This window comes from Sceloporus occidentalis, unplaced genomic scaffold, assembly GCF_023333645.1.
Source record: "Sceloporus occidentalis isolate IW3139 unplaced genomic scaffold, rSceOcc1.0.p SCAF_13, whole genome shotgun sequence".
Taxonomy (NCBI): domain Eukaryota; kingdom Metazoa; phylum Chordata; class Lepidosauria; order Squamata; family Phrynosomatidae; genus Sceloporus; species Sceloporus occidentalis.
The window spans coordinates 3,944,144-3,960,055 of record NW_028316993.1 but is presented as its reverse complement, the minus strand read 5'-3'; the positions used below and the strand labels follow the sequence as shown (position 1 = coordinate 3,960,055).

Genomic DNA, 15,912 nt, shown 5'->3' with positions numbered 1-15,912 from the left:
CACAGATTTGAGCATCCATGGACTGAAAATATTAAACAAATAATAATTATAAATTCCAAAGAGCAAACCTTGATTTTCCATTCTATACACAGGAAACCATTTTGTTCTGCCATTATATTTAATGGGACTCGAGCATCCATGCATTTTGTTATCCATGGGACATCCTGTAACCAAACCCCAGCGGATAACAAGGTCCCACTGTATATATTAAAAGCCCTATACAACTATGAGGTCTAGAAACATGGAAGCTTATAGTTGGAAGGGAACACATCCAACCCCATGCCATGCAAGAATGCGCAGCTAAAGCACTTCTGAATGATGTCCATCCAACTTCTGTTTAAAAGGCCATCAGAGATGGAGAGTCCATTACCCTCCAAGGCAGCGTTTTCCACTGTTGAACAGCTCTTGCAGTTGAGAATTTCTGCCTAATGTTTAGGTGGCATCTCTTTTCTTGTAATTTGGATCCACTGCTTCGTGTCCTAGCCTCTGGAGCAACAGAAAACAAGTTGGCTCCATCGTCTACATGGCATTTCGAGAGAGGAACTGAAACCACAAAGAAGGCAAATTCTCCATCTCCTGCCTAGTAGGGTTTTTAATACCTCCACAAGGGCTAGCAGCTTGCTCTAGAATGGTTTGCAGCTTTGATTTTTCTCTCCCGAAAGACATTTTTGAAGAAGCCGCATTTTACAGACCCTGCGGAATGACCCAAGATAAATTAGCTTTGCCTTCCAAACTCTCATCTCGAACGCTGCTAGAATATTGTTAAGAGGTTGTTGCTGTGCTATACAAACACGCACTTGCTTGAAATGCAGATTGGCATTGCGTGTAACACACTGTCGATTTCCACCCATTTCTTGCTGTCATTTAGGGCTCGCTTGCTGCCTTACCTACGTGGGTTGTTTCTTTAAGGCTCTGCAACCAAGGGAAAAACAAGATTTTGCAATCCACGAAAATTAGGGGCGTTTAAGTGTATTTCATCCTATATATCTCTAGCACTCAGCTCCAAATCCTTGCTTTCTTTCAGAAATCCTAGGAAAACATTTTTTTAAAAAAGAAACCAAACAGGTTTTTTCTCTTTATTGTTATTTTACGAGAAAGATTTAACCTATTTTTAAACAATGGTAAAGTGTGCCTACCTCACCAGAAACTCTTCAACATACTGTATTTCCTGGGCACAAAAGCAAAACCTCACACCTTCCCAATTTCCCAAAGCATCATCATCATCATCATCATCATCATTATTTGTTCATGAAGGAAATGAGAAGAAGGGGGGCAGGGTTGACAAACCCCACTTGAAAATTTGGAACTGAATTCATAGAGATCTGGGGTTAAAATGGAGCAAGGCATTTCAAACAGGGGAAGTTCATACATTCAAGTCCTATTTGATTTATTGCTACTCATATGGTATAAAGTCTATTTCTGGGTATAATTCAAAACGCTAGTGTTGTCCTACAAAACACAATATGGCATAGATCCATACTCTCTAACTGTCCCAGTTTGGAAGAGACAGTTCTAGTTAATTCTCTGTCACCCCACTTTTTCAGCCATTTTTTAAAAACCCCAGTTTCTCCTTCTTCCTCGCACTTTCCTCCTTTGTCCACAGTTTGTTGCTGCAAATTGAGTCCAAAGTGCAAAAATAGTCTGTACTCAGTTAACTCATTACAGGGAGAGGAAAGGAAGGGCAGGTGAAGGTGGCGACTCCTTCAAGTCTGTTTTTCCTGCCTATTTTGGAGCAAGAGATAGAATCAACCCATGTTATAAGACAGTGGTTCCCAACCTTCCTAATGCCGTGACTCATTAATACAGTTCCTTATGTTGTGGTGACCCCCAACCATTTTTTCCTTGCTACTTCATAACTGTAATTAAATAGGTGTTTTCCAGCGGTCTTAAGCGACCCCCATAAAAGGGTCCTTCGACCCCCAAAGGGGTCCCGACCCACAGGTTGGGAACCACTGTTATAGGAGGTTTCCACCTCCATCGCTGGAAAACTTGCCCTTCCCTGTAGTCTTAGGCAAAAGCAAAACTGCTGCAGCCTCTCCTAGTTTGTCTGTTCTTTCTCATTCATAACCTTTACCTTCTTGACCACATTCTGATATTCCTTGGCCACACATGTCCTGGTTTTCATCTGCAAAATGTTGGAAGGTACGCAGTCAACCATCCACCTCTGAAAAGACTCTGATAGTGAACCGCACAGATACTAGCAAGTTTCTTATTGGAGCCTTGCGATCTGCAAGAGTGTTCCATATGGCAAAAGGAGAAAAGTTGGGAATGGGCTGAACTCTGTGCCCCAAATGAGACCCTCCAGATGCAAACCCGCTTTGCTCTTGAGCCCAGCCTAATCCACCAAGTCTTGTGTCTTCTACAAGAACAGCCCACTCCAAAAGCTTCGAGGGGGTTAATGTCAAAATCTGGCGGGATTATTGGAGTTGCAACAGAGCAAATTGTCCAGCGCTGGAGCAATCACCGAATTCTTCCCCCAAGTGTGTAATTATGAGGGAGAATAAAGCCAGCGGAATTGCTGCGGATTACAGCAACGCAGCTGCAGCGTGTCTTTCGCAGAGCCGAGCGGCGGCAGAATTAGCCGCAGCTGAATGCCAAAAGAGCAGCCTGCCTCTCAGCTCCTTGCTGGCAAAGTTAGAGGACTGAGCAAGGCAGGATAAAGGACTTGGGATTCAGAGAGGCAAAGAAAGGTGGGTTTGGAGGGGAGCAAATAAAACTCTGTGTGAGAAAATATTGCAGCAATCCTGTGATCAGTTTCTTGGAGCCAACGGATTTGCTGTTCCAAGTGCGGACGCCAGATACAGAGAGATAAGACATTGCAAAATAATTAGCTTTCACCTTCCATGCTTCAACACTAGCACTTTGGAAATGTTCAAGGTGCTTCTCATGCATTCTTTATCCTCTTTACAACACTTGGCAAGATAGGATGCTCCTTTGTAACCAGTAACATAGCATGGTGTACTAGTTTGGCTATTGGACTACAACTCCCAAAACTGGGGTTCAAATCCATGCCTGACCATGGAAACGCCCGGAGCGATCTTCAGCAAGTCACAATCTCTCAGCCTCAGAGGAAGGCAAAGGTAAACCCTTTCTGAACAAATCTTGCTAAGAAACACCATGATAGCTTTGCCTTAGGGTCGCCATACTTTAGAAACAACTTGAAGGTACACAACAACAGTGCGACTGTAGTCAAGAAATGGAGATGATAGTCAAGAAACCAGAAGATTCTAACTTTCTGTATAGAAGACTATAACTTATAGATGACTATAAAAGGCAACCATGAAGGAACCAGATAAGATCCACAAGTGTAAATAGGTATCACTGAATACCAAAGTAAAAATCTTCCATGCCATAGTACAGTATTCCTAATTTCCACGTATGGTTGTGAAAGCCAGAGAGTGAAGAAAACCGATAGGAAGATAATCAAATAACCTGAAATCTGCTGAACGCAACACCTACAGAAATAGACTGCCAAACAGACAAACAAATGGGGCTGAGATCAAATCAAGCCCATACTCTCCCTGGAAGCCAAGATGCCTAAAGCGGAGACTGTCATACTTTGGCTGTATCTTGAGAAGACAGGACTCACCAGAAAAGATGATAACGCTTGGTAAGGCAGTAGGAAAAAGAGGAAGACTGCATTCCAGGTGGATAGATTCAATCAAGGAAGCCGCAGCTCCTCTGAGTTTGCAAGACCTGAGCAGATGACTACTGAGCAAATGGCTGCAAATCTTGGAGATCTCTCATTCATAGGACTGCCATAAGTCACTGCAGCCACTAGGATGTGAGTTCAATCCCAAGCAGGGCTCCAGGGTCCACTCAGCCTCACATCCTTTCATAGGTCACTAAAATGAATACTGAGCTTGGTAAGGGCAATTGGCTTACACAATGTAAGCCACTCAGGGAGTGTTAGTTCACTGATAAGCGGTGTAGAAATGTACTTGCTATTGCTAAAAATAGAGACTGCCACATATTGCTCTGAGTTCCTTAGAGGATTTGCAGGACAAGAAGAGGATGATGACAACAAAACCGTCACCATGTCCCTCAAAGTAAGCAGAGTAACATGGAAGGGCACAGCGGAGCGAGACGGATGGGGACAAAATGGGCTACTTTTCAACCCGTCTCTGCCCTTCTGTTCCATGCCACCTCCTGGGCAGTCCTTTAAACCTTCTCCTCGCCGCTCCCCACTTTGCAAGCCAGACGCATCCATCCTCCACAGATCTCAAGGCAGAGGCGGCGAGGAAGTACAAGAACAAGGGGTCTCCCAACACCTTGCCAATACAAGGCAGTCTGAATCCATTAGCTGAGTAGCTGGTGTGCAATCGCTCTCTGGACCGAGGCCAAAACTCGGGTGATTCACCTTTCTGGAGGGGGGATAATCCAGGCAGTGACTGTCACCAACCTTCATTTTCTCCTTCTGAGCATCTGCAGCTCTTTGCCGGACCAAAACGGAAATTCACACTGCAGATATAATCCAAGTTGGCACCGCTTGCCGTGGCTCATTACTATGGGATTTTGGGAATTCTGGTTTTGTGAGACCTTTAACTTTCCCTGTCAGAGAGCTCCGGTGCCACAGCAAACTGTTTTGGCCGAGTGACTCAGGAGGAGGAAAATGGAGAAATTAAATATTAGCCTCCCTTTTTACCCATTAATCTGAACAATTGGTCCCCCTCCAGATGTTTAATAAACCACTGATTGATTAATCAACCTGACCTTAATTTCTCTCCCCGCCAAAGCCAGCAATGATGGCGGAAGGAGCCAGGGGCAAGACTTGCTGTCAGGCATTTAAAAAACGCTGCTAATTGCACTAATGTGATTGATTAGGAAATTGGCCCCAGGTTAAAGATGATAATCAGGACAAGGAAAAATTTGGACAACAGTCTCTTTGGGAGAAGCGGTGGAAGGGAGAATAATTTGCCAGTCAGGGAAGGCCTTGTGAATCAGGATTGCAGGGTTCCATCTCTCGTCCGGAGGAAAGAACGGTTTCCAGCACTTAGTGCGGTAAGAAGTCCAAATAAAAACAGTTTTCCAAGCTCTGCTTTGAGCAGAAAGTCTATAGTAGCTGTTCCAAAACATTCTGCAACATGGGGCAATAGACAGATCATTTTTAAGATGATGCACTTGCCCTGAGGTTCCTCTCTATTGCCAGAGAGGCCATACCTGGAAACCAGGTAGCCTTAGCTGGGCACTACAGTTCAAGAACATCTGCAAGGCTGCAGAATTCCCACTGTTGTTGCAAAAGATGGCTGGAATCTTGTTGGGGATTTACATCTTCGTAATGTAAGAAAATAATAATAATAATAATAATAATGATAGCTAGCACAAGCAATGAGAGACCTCCACTCAGGCCTCTATGGTGTGCAAACAAAAACATTTGGAAGCTCCTGACTCTCCAATTCCACCTGGGTCTGTGTGTGACCAGAGTTTCAGAAAGTTACTTTCTTGGACTACGACTCCCACAATCCTCGGCCAGCCTGTCCTTTGTGCACCCTTCTATTTTTAAACTCTCTCCTAAGATACAGCTGCAGCACAACAATAGAGGGAAAAACCCTTCCATGGCGTGGCGGAGTATTTTTTGCAAAAGTTCTGGGTGCTAATTTTTCAAAAGCCGACCGTTAATAGAATCCTTTCCCGACACATTTGGCTTTTTTCTCTGCAAGTGGGGCAGAGTAAAGGGGGGGACGGGGAGGGGATCAAAGGACAATCGCAAGATGGCCCCTTCTCAGTGCTGGAATCTGGACTGGGAAGCGGGAGAAAAGAGGACCGACCCTCGCCCAGCCTCCCAAAAACAATAGGCAGATGTTTATCCCGATTTCATAGAACACTCGTTATTGGGCTGATAATTACCCCGTGGCTAATGATAGTAATCAGAAATTGCTGCAAGCCTGTATTCTTCCAAGGCAGTTAATTTATTTAATTACACACTTTGCAGCGGCATTATTTAAATGGTGATTTATTGCATGGCTAATCAATGCTATTTTATCTGGGCAAGTGCCTGGGTGCGGGTGTGCTTGTGTGTCGGAATGGAGCGTCGCACCCGCCTTTGGGAGAGGATTTGGAAAAACGGGGGCAGAAGAAGCAAAGGAACGGACACAGGGCTTGGGGAAAGAGTTTCTGGAGAGATGGACGGTCCTTGGCTAATGCCAGAGCAAAGATGCCGCTGGACCAGAAGAATCCCTGGCCCAGACTTCCAGCCAATGTTGGCTAGTGCTTGCCTCCCTCCCAGTCCCTGGCCTGAAAGACAAAATGGTGACAGCTGCACCCAGGACTATTTATACCTTTAACAAATGTGGTGTAATGGTTTGAGCATCCAACTACAACCCTGGGGACCAGGGTTCGATTTCCTACTTGGCCATGGAAACCCACTAGGTGACATTGATTGAGTCATACTCTCTCAGCCCCAGAAAACCCAGGGACAAGGTCGTCTTAGGGTTGCCGTAAGTCAGAAATGACTTGAAGGCACACCACAACAACAAAGCTAAGCTAAGCTGGTATAACGTAAGAGGAACAACTGAGATACTTGGGTATATTTAGCTTGGGAAAAGAGGAGACAGAGACATGATTTCTTGTTGTTGTGTGACTTCAAGTCATTTCCGACTTATAGCAACCCTTATAACAGATCTATCATGGGGTTTTCATGGACAGGATTTGTTCAGAGGAGGTTTGCCACTGCCTTCCTTTGAGGCTGAGAGAGTGGGACTTGCCCAAGGTTACCCAGTGGGTTTCCATGGTCAAGCAGGGACTTGAACCCTGATTTCCAGCATTGTAGTCCAGCACAAACTACATCCTATGCCATGCTGGCTCTCAGAGACATGATGGCTATTTTTAAATATCTGAAGGGATGCCATGTAGAAAACAAAGACAGTTTGCTTTCTGTTGCTCCACCAGAGATTAGAACATGAACCATGTATTCAAACTGCAAGAAAAGAGCTTCCACCTCAACATTAGGAAGCACTGCTTTGGGGAGTGATGGACACCATCTTCCTCTCCAAAACTGCATACCTTTGCCAGCCGAGGAAGGTCCTTCTGCTCGCAAACTCCAAGGTGGGTCTCCATGGTTGGCAAAATCCCGCATCTTGAGGTAACTGATGGTGAGGCGGACGATGGAGGCTTTGTCCAACTGGCTGGTGATGGCTCCGGGCAACGGCAACATCTTGGCCAGTTCGTAGAATTCGAAGTTCTCCTTGCCCCGGCGGGAGCGTGCCGCATTGCGGGATTTCTCCTTCCGCAAGGCCTGAAGGCTGGAAAGGGAAAGGAGAGAAGGAAGATGATAAGCAGCCATGACACTGAGGGACACTCTCCTCCCATCCTGAAGGCACTAGGGAGCCATCTTGTCCCACCTCCATTGGTAGCCCATGGCAAAGCAAGTTCTGCAATGACTGTTTTTATCATCATCACCATCATATATATATATATATATATATATATATAATCTCACATAAACACATAAACACATGAATAGTGTGATACATTCCATTGTGCTATGTTGTGGTTGTGTACTTTCCAGTCATTTCCAACTTATGGCGATCCAGTCTGGCACCACTTTAACTGCCATGGCTCCATGCTATGGAATACTGGGATCTGTAGTTTAGTGAGACATTTATCCTTCTCTGTCAGAGAGCTCTGGTGCCACAAAAGACTACAATCCCCAGAATTCCATAGCATTAAGCCATTGTAGTTAAAGTGGTGTTGAACTGGATTATTCCTGCAGTGTGGATGCAGCTCTGGAAGTACAGTCCATTTTCCCAGCCAATAAATTATTATGCCAAACAGCCTGCTGGCACCATCTTACCAGGGCACCGGTTGATTCTTCACCAAGAGGCCCTGCAGGAAGTCCCATTCGACGCTGACACATTTCACCTCACTTCCGTACAGAGCCGCCATCTTGGTTTGGGAACCATCCAAATTGGTTGCTCTGCCTCAGAGCATCCTGCGGTCATTGGTTTCCTTGAGGGAAGGCCACAACCTAGTGAAAGAGAAAAAGAAAAATTGTGGTCTGTTTTCCTTTCCTCTTTCCTTTCGTTACACATACACAACTCATTGCCCAAAATCTGCACAATAAACTTAATTATTTTATCGACTGGTCAGGAAAGAGTTTGCTTTACAGGTTGGGCCTCCCTTATCCGAAATGCTTGGGACCAAAAGAGTTCTGTGTTTTGGATTTTAGAATATCTGTATTTGCGTATACATAATGAGATATTTTGAAGATGGGGCCCAAGTCTAAACACAACATTCATTTATGTTTCATAGATACACATAAAAATACAATATTTTTAATAATTTGGGGCACAAAGTGAAGTTTGTATACACATAGGTAGACACCTATCCAAACTGTCTACAATTAACTTAATTCTTTTAGTAGTTCCACAAGGTTTGCATTACAGGTTGAATCTCCCTTATCCAAAATGCTTAGGACCAAAATTGATCCATTTTTTCGGATTTTAGAAACCTGCATTTGCATTTAATGTACATATTGAGATCTCTTGGAGATGAAACCCAAGTCTAAACACAACATTCGTTTATGGTTCATATACAGCTTATAAACATAGCCTGAATGTAATTTTACCCAATATTTTAAATAATTTGGGGCATGAAACAAAGTTTGCCTACATCAAACCATCAGATAGCAAAGGTGTCACTGTCTCAGCCACCTAGGAAAACCAAGTTTTGGTTTATGGAGTGCTTTGGAATTCTGGATAAGGGACACTCAACCTGTATTTTATTGATTTATTCAATGTATTTCCCACCTGTTTCCCACCAAGAAACCTAAGCATCTTACAAAATTTAAAATGGAAGTTAGTCACTCACAATGTACGTTGCAAAAGTTTTCACAAAACAAACAACTCCACAACAATTAAAAGCATATTATTAAAAACAGATAGTTAAAACACAGTTTAAAATACATTCACAACAACGATGGGCAACTGTGGAAGGCTGGGGGGCTATCTGAGAACCCTAAACCCTTCTCTCTAAACTACAAATCCCAGGATTCCACAGGATGGAAGCATGAAAATGATAGTGGCATCATAGTGCTATGTGTGTGTGTGTGTGTTTCCAAATCGCTTGTCAATTTATGACAATCCTATGAATTTCATAGAAGTTTCTTAGGCAAGGAATACATGGAGGAAGTTTTGCCCGTTCTTTCTAGTATCCTTTGTTGGTCTCTCATGCAAGTACTAACCATGGCTGAACCTACTTAGCTTCCACAATCAGACAGGAGTTGGTGCTTTTAGGGTATTTAGGCCACAATCGCAGTGCTACACCTGGGCAAACTGAAAGGAGCAAAGTTGCTTGCATGCTCACAATTTTTTAAAAGACATCTATAGGGTGCATCTGTAAAACTAATGCAATTTAGCACTGCTTTAACTGCTATGGCTCCATCTGACAGAATTTAGTTAATTTGGTGCAATGACTGAGAAAAACCTTGTAAAACTACAAAGCCCTGGATTCCATCGGATAGAGCGACAGAATTAAAAGTGGCATTAAACTGCATTTACTTCTACAGTGCAGATGCACTCATAGTGGACTATAAAGTGAGGACTTATTTGCAAAGATGAGCCACTTACACCCTTCAGACACCTTTGGGCAGCGTTCTGGGCACATGGGGTTGCCTTGGCTGGTAAGAGTCTGTTTGGGTCCCTTTGATTCTTATGCAAACCCCATGGAAAGAGGGCGCCTCTCATCCCACCCAGAGTCCTTCTCAAGCACCTTGACACGCGCCATGCCTTCTTTGCCTCCTCCTTCACTCACAATTTCCCCAGTCAATTTCGCCTCTTGCTGAGCTACAATCAAGAGCAGCCAAGCAGAAAAGGAGGGCTGCGTGTCGAGCAAGAAATCCAAAGATCCGACTGCGTGGAGGATGGGGAGAGATATAGCGAACACAACAGGGATGATCCGAACCTGGCTCTTTTCCATCTGTCACACCTCTGTCCTGATCACTATGGTCCATCCCTGGAGAATTAACCGTCCCAGATTCCTCCATTTTATATGCTGCATCTTGGTCTGGTTCCCTGGTCCAAAGCATGAATGCGCATCTCTCCCATCAGTTGGAGGTCAGGACTCACAGGGTTGAAACTCCTGGACCTTTCAGGCTAAATACCCTCCAACTGACCCAATTTGGCAACGACAACCCTAATTACCGTATACGTTCGACTATAAGTTGACCTCATGTATAAGTCGACAGCAGGGTTTGGGGCCAAAATTATGGATTTTGACATGATTTGTCAAATTTTTGCACTCAATTAACTCAGTTGTTGCACTAAATTAACTCAATTTTTGCACTCAGTTAACACAGCAGGAGGAGAGGACAAAATCCTGCCCTTCTCTACATGTTTTGTCTGTGTGTGTGTTGTGTGCCTTAAAGTCATTTCTGACTTACGGAGACCCTAACGCGAACCTATCATGGGGTTTTCTTGGCATGATTTGTTCAGAGGCCTTTCTCTGAGGTCGAGAGAGTGTGACTTTTGCCCAAGATCACCCAACAGCTTTCCAAGGCTGAGCTGGCATTCGAACCTTGGTCTCAGAGTCATAATCCAACGCTCAAACTATTATTCTGCTCAAAGGCTCCATTTTAACCACAAAAGGAGCCCTTGTGATTTATAAATATTTCTAATAAACAAAACAAAAATTCATTATTTGGAGAGGCTGCTAATTATTCTGCAAAATGTGTGGTTTTTGGCATGTTTAAAAAAAATTCCCCAAATGGAAACATGTTCTGCTAACAACGACCAGCAATTTTTTAAGGATTCAATAAATCTCTGTCTGTCTTTTCCATCATTTATCTAGAAAAGGGAAAAAAAGATGCCTAGCGTCAAGATATTGACATTATACATATTTATGCAACTCGTCATCGGTTTTAAAATGGGAGGCTTCTCAGGTTTTCTTAATTTCCCTTTCTTTAAAACCCTCCGAACGCTATGCATCTTAAGAGCTGATTGTGTGGCAATGAAATGTACTTACTCCTCTGCCACCGCTGCGTTTGCTCAAAAGGGAGACGTGGCTTCATAAATCCCAGCGCTTTGGGGGCACAGCAAGGATTGCTCAGGAACTTGCTGTGACTTGTTTGTTAAACACTTTGCAGATAAAACGCCTCGCTTCTGACAGCTGGGCGGACGCTGCTTCCCGAGAAAACCTGCTCCGGGTTCGAATCTGTACTTTAAAATTGGACATTTTCCACTTACGCTCACTGAAAGAAAGAGGAATACAGCCTCTTATTGTGAGCCAATGTGTCAGAGCGGTTTGAGTCTTGGACTACGACTCTGGAGGCCAGGGTTCAAATCAGCCATGGAAAACCCATGGGCAAGTCACACTCTCTCGGCCTCAGAGGATGGCAATGGCAAACCTCCTCTGAACGAATCTTGCCAAGAAAATGCCACAATAGAATATATAGAATAGATAGTTAGATGGATGGAATAGAGGACAAACAACAAAATGCTGGAAATGGAAATAGTGGCTAGTAGCCACTGGTGATCCCATCATCCACAAAGGCTCTTTGGAAACAAGGCATTCCATTTTAACCACAAGTTTCTAGCCCTCCTGAGTATAGTTTTTATAAGTGCATTTCAGACCAAGGGTGCATCAATGCTGTAGGAATAATGCATTTTGATGCCATTTTAACTGTCATAGCTCTATCCTGCAAAATCCTGGGCTCTGTAGTCTCAATACTGTGTGCTGCAGTCCAAAAGTAACTTCTTCAGGCCCAGAAGGGCTATCCTCAAATCATTAGCTGTGCTACTTTAGGATGAATCCTCCGTTTGGAGGCAGCAGCTCAAAAGCGGCATCCGCGCTGCAGAAATAACCCAAGTTTGACACCACTTTAACTGCCAGGGCTCAATGCTATGGAATTCTGGGAACTGTACTTTGTTTTGGCACCATGTCTTACAAAACCACAATTCCCAGAATCCCATAGCACTGAGCCATGGCAGCTAAAGTGGTGTCAAACTTGGATTATTTCTGCAGTGCGGAGTTCGATGCTGGGGTCAAACTGCATGAAAGAACTGTTGCCTTGCAAGTCATGTTCGGCCACCTCCGAAAGGTTGGCCCTGGTCTATGCATCTTCAACCTGATCGAACCCAAAGCTGCACTTGAACTCTTATCTTTTGGATCTGTGCTTTTGTCATTTGCAATTCCTTATCTAATGAGCCAAGAAGTAATTGTGCCTCTTTGGAGGCCTTTTTTGTATGAGTACTTATGGCAGGAAAAGCACCATCCCACCACAGATATTTTGCATCAACCTTCCATCAACCTGGGCCCTCCAGGTGAGTTGCACTACAACTCCCCAAATCCTGATGAACGCTCTGGTAACCGTAGTCCAAAACAGCTAGAATGTGCCAGGCAAGGGAAGGCTTTACATGGGAGTTGCATCCTGAATCCCATTGTGGGAGAAAAGTGGGATAGAAAATCCTTGAAATAAAATAAATAAATACAGATGGATCTAATTCTGTGCCAAATGACTGAAGTGGTGGTGACAGCCCGGTTCCATATTCCTTTATGGCGACCCTAGTTTTCCAAAACCATTTCCATCCCACTAAAGGTAAAGGAGAAGGAAGGAACGGTTTGTCTTTGCAAAGGCATAAGAACAGCTGTCCAAACAGTACGACATTTGCATTGCAAATTCCCCCCAGAAAGAAACTGAGTTTGCATACTTTCCAACTGTCCCGGTTTTGGCAGGGAAGGCCCTGATTCATCCTCTGCCGTCCCACTTTCTCAGCTGCTTTTAAAAGGCCCCGGTTTCCTCTCTCCTCCTCCCACTTTCCCCCCACTTCCATTCCTGCAAAGTGCAAAAGTAGTTTGCATTCAAATTCAATGAACACAGCAAGAAGATATATATTCAAGGGGCCAGAATCTGGCCTTTCCCAGTCATCTCAGGCAAAAACAAACTGCTGCAGCCTCTCCTGGGTTGCGTGTTCTTCCTCATTCACAACTGATGAACACAATTAGAACACATTCAGATGTTGTTTGGCTGCCTGTGTCCCTGTTTTCATCTGCAAAATGTTGGAGAGTATGCTTGGCACCCAAGACGCTGGCAGGCGAAAAGGAAGGGAAAAGCACCCTGACAATGCCTTCGGAGCAGCGGAAAAGAATCTGAGCCCAAGCGCAGGAATCTTGCTAAAAAGCCACTAATTGCAAAAAAACATTAACATAAACTGTGACACAAATTTAGCTCAATTACCGCCGACTCCTTTGCTGGAGTTATTAAAATCTACCCAGCGCTCGGTGCAACTTCGGGGAGGGAGAGAGGAAACCTTCCAAAAATAAAATTAAAGATCTGAATGCATCCATCTCCATCATGGACACAATTCTTTTTTCTTTCTTTTTGCTTTTGGAGGTGTGGCACAAATGCATCTAGCTTGGCCCTCGGAAGACCCGAGTTCAGATCTTTGTGGCGGAGTCACTACTCAAGTTCTCAACTCCTGGCTTTGGAAAACCTAGTTGAGAATAAGAGCTGAGCTGTTTTGGACTCTGTTTTTATTGGGGGTGGAGTGGCCACAGCCCCCAAGCAGTCCCATATTTTTATTAAATACCCTACATTTTTGTGGTGCCTTGTCCTCCTTTGTGGTTACAACAACATCTGGTCACCTTCACCCGGCAAGCTGCTCAAATGCCCTCTCCTATAGCACTATAAAGATATTGCAGCACCTTTGAGACTAACTGAAAGAAAGAAATTGGCAGCATGAGCTTTCCTAGACTTGAGTCCACTTTCTCAGATACCTTTGGATGGCAGACTTAAGTCTAGGAAAGATCACGCTGCCAACTTCTTGCTCCCAAAGGAGCTGCAAGATCTCTCTATGTACTGATTCTACAGACTAACATGACTATACCTTTGAATGCCACTATTAAATATACAGGAGCCCTATCCTGCATTTCACATGGCAACTTACTGAAATTCCCTCTTCTACCCTCCTATTCTTAAAAGTACAGGAGCCCAGTCATGCAGTTCACTTGGCAACTATCCCAGTCCCCTGAGGATGATGGACGGAGGTGAAATCTATCAAAGGCGGTCTAGTTTACCAGGGATGTACAGAACATGGTTCCAGGAAGCAAAAGAGATAAAACATTGTCTGCAATGGAGGATAACTTTTTTGAAAAGGGAACAATAACTCACTCCGATCCTTAAACACCAGGCAAAACCATAATTCTACAAGTCGACTCTTGCCGGCGGAGGCACGCTCCAAGAGCGGCACGTCCAAATCAACCCCCTCCCACGTTTCCCCGCATCAAACGCGCGAGCGCCCACGCATACCGATCCAGAGGCACGCACAACTGCACTCGCACCCTCTCACACATACCAATACAAAACCCACACCTCTCGCGCATATAAAATTGAGATCATCAATAGACAGGATGCCTTGCGCATACAAATGGCCACCAACAAGGCAAGGCTTGGCCCTCGCTGAACACCTTGGCCGGCTCTGGAGGGGGTCCAAAAAGGTGGGGTGCAAGGCCACTTCTTCCAAGCCACGGGGAAGAAAAGCCAAAACCCAACTGGGCCATGGCCGGCGCACCCCTGTGAGTCTGGGAACCACACAGTTTGGGAAGGAGCATTTCCTGGGCCAAGGAACCACAGCTACAGTATTTAAAAAAGAGACAGGGATGAAAAAGACAACTAAAAACTCTGCAATCTCAGAAGAAGAAGAGTGGAGGAGGCTGGGAAAGTCACGGCCCACTTCAGAAAGGAGATTAGCCTGAAGAGGGCAAAGCAAGGAAGGGCATGGATGCACAGGAGTTTCAAAGGCTAGAGCTGTTGGCACAAGGGCCCTTCATTGCACCAAATGCCTGGAGAGACCTGCAAAGTGGCAAAGAGACAGAGAACCCATCAGAGGTTCCTAAAGCATCCCTGACAAGTTCCTTGAAGAAAACCGTTCACTTTCTAAGCACTCAGAGGCACAGAATAGTATTCTCTTATTGATAAGCAGTTCCAGGACCAATCCAAGGAATCCAAACCGTAACCAAGAGGCAAAGAAGGAATACAGGATCCGCACAGTGTGCCCCACATTTCCGCTACAAAAGTCCGTATCCTCCAACTGTCCCAGTTCAGTCTCAGTTCATCCTTTTCCATCCCACTTTTTCAGCTGCTTTTAAAATGTCCTGGTTTCTCTCTCTTCCTCCCACTCTCCTCTTTTATCCTCTGGTTACTTCCATTCCTGCACACTGAGCTCAAAGCGCAAAAGGTTGTTGTTGTTGCTGTGTGCTTTCAGGTTGTTCCCGATTTATGGCACCCCTAAGGCGAGTGTTCATGGGGTGTTGTTGTATGCCTTTAAGTCATTTCCAACTTGCGGTAACCCTAAGGCAACCCTATCCTGTGGTTTTCTTGGCAAATTTCTTCATTTGCAAAGTGCTGCAAATTCTCCTAGCTTGTGTGTTCTTCCGCATTCATAATGTTCATCAACTTGACCACCCTCTGATGTTGCTTGGCACCACGTGTCCCAGTTTCCACCTGTGAAATGTTGGAGTGTTTGTGCAAAAGCCACAGACAATACTGAATACAGCTCTCAAATCTTGCCCTGTCCATTGCATCTCTGTGTCAGGGACCCTTTAAAGGCCATGAGTAGCCGCCCCCAAAAGAAAACCTCTTGGGACTTTATGGCTGTTTGAAAATTTGGTTTGGCATCCCAGCAACATTCAAGCCAGGTTGGCCCACGTTTGTGGCAGAGAAGTGGGCTAAACATCCACGCTTAGCAATAATGTAAAGGAAAGCCATGCATTCCTTTAAGCAGCAGCAGCACACACTGCCATTGCTTTTTGAAAGTATAAACTAGAACTTACTGTGGGGTTGAAATAGCCAAGTGAATGGTTTCAGACACAACAAAATCCCACAGTGTGGAACATTCCTGTTCAAGGCTATGTGTGGCTGAACCGGGTCAAAAAGATGCACAAGGCAAGAAGAAGCAAACATTACGAATGAGAAAAAAC

At 44.6% G+C, this 15,912-nt stretch overlaps 1 protein-coding gene across 1 annotated transcript in view; it reads right to left on the bottom strand.

The window, feature by feature from the left end:
- The window catches only part of NPAS1 (neuronal PAS domain protein 1), a 51,358-nt gene that overhangs the window by 32,184 nt on the left and 3,262 nt on the right, over window positions 1–15,912 (bottom strand). The window contains exons 2-3 of the mRNA XM_089478814.1: window positions 7,793–7,966; window positions 7,003–7,241 (exon numbers count right to left, since the gene is read on the bottom strand). Of these exons, the coding sequence (XP_089334940.1) occupies window positions 7,003–7,241; window positions 7,793–7,884 (331 nt within the window). The 5' untranslated portion in view covers window positions 7,885–7,966. The remainder of the gene's footprint in view (window positions 1–7,002; window positions 7,242–7,792; window positions 7,967–15,912) is intronic.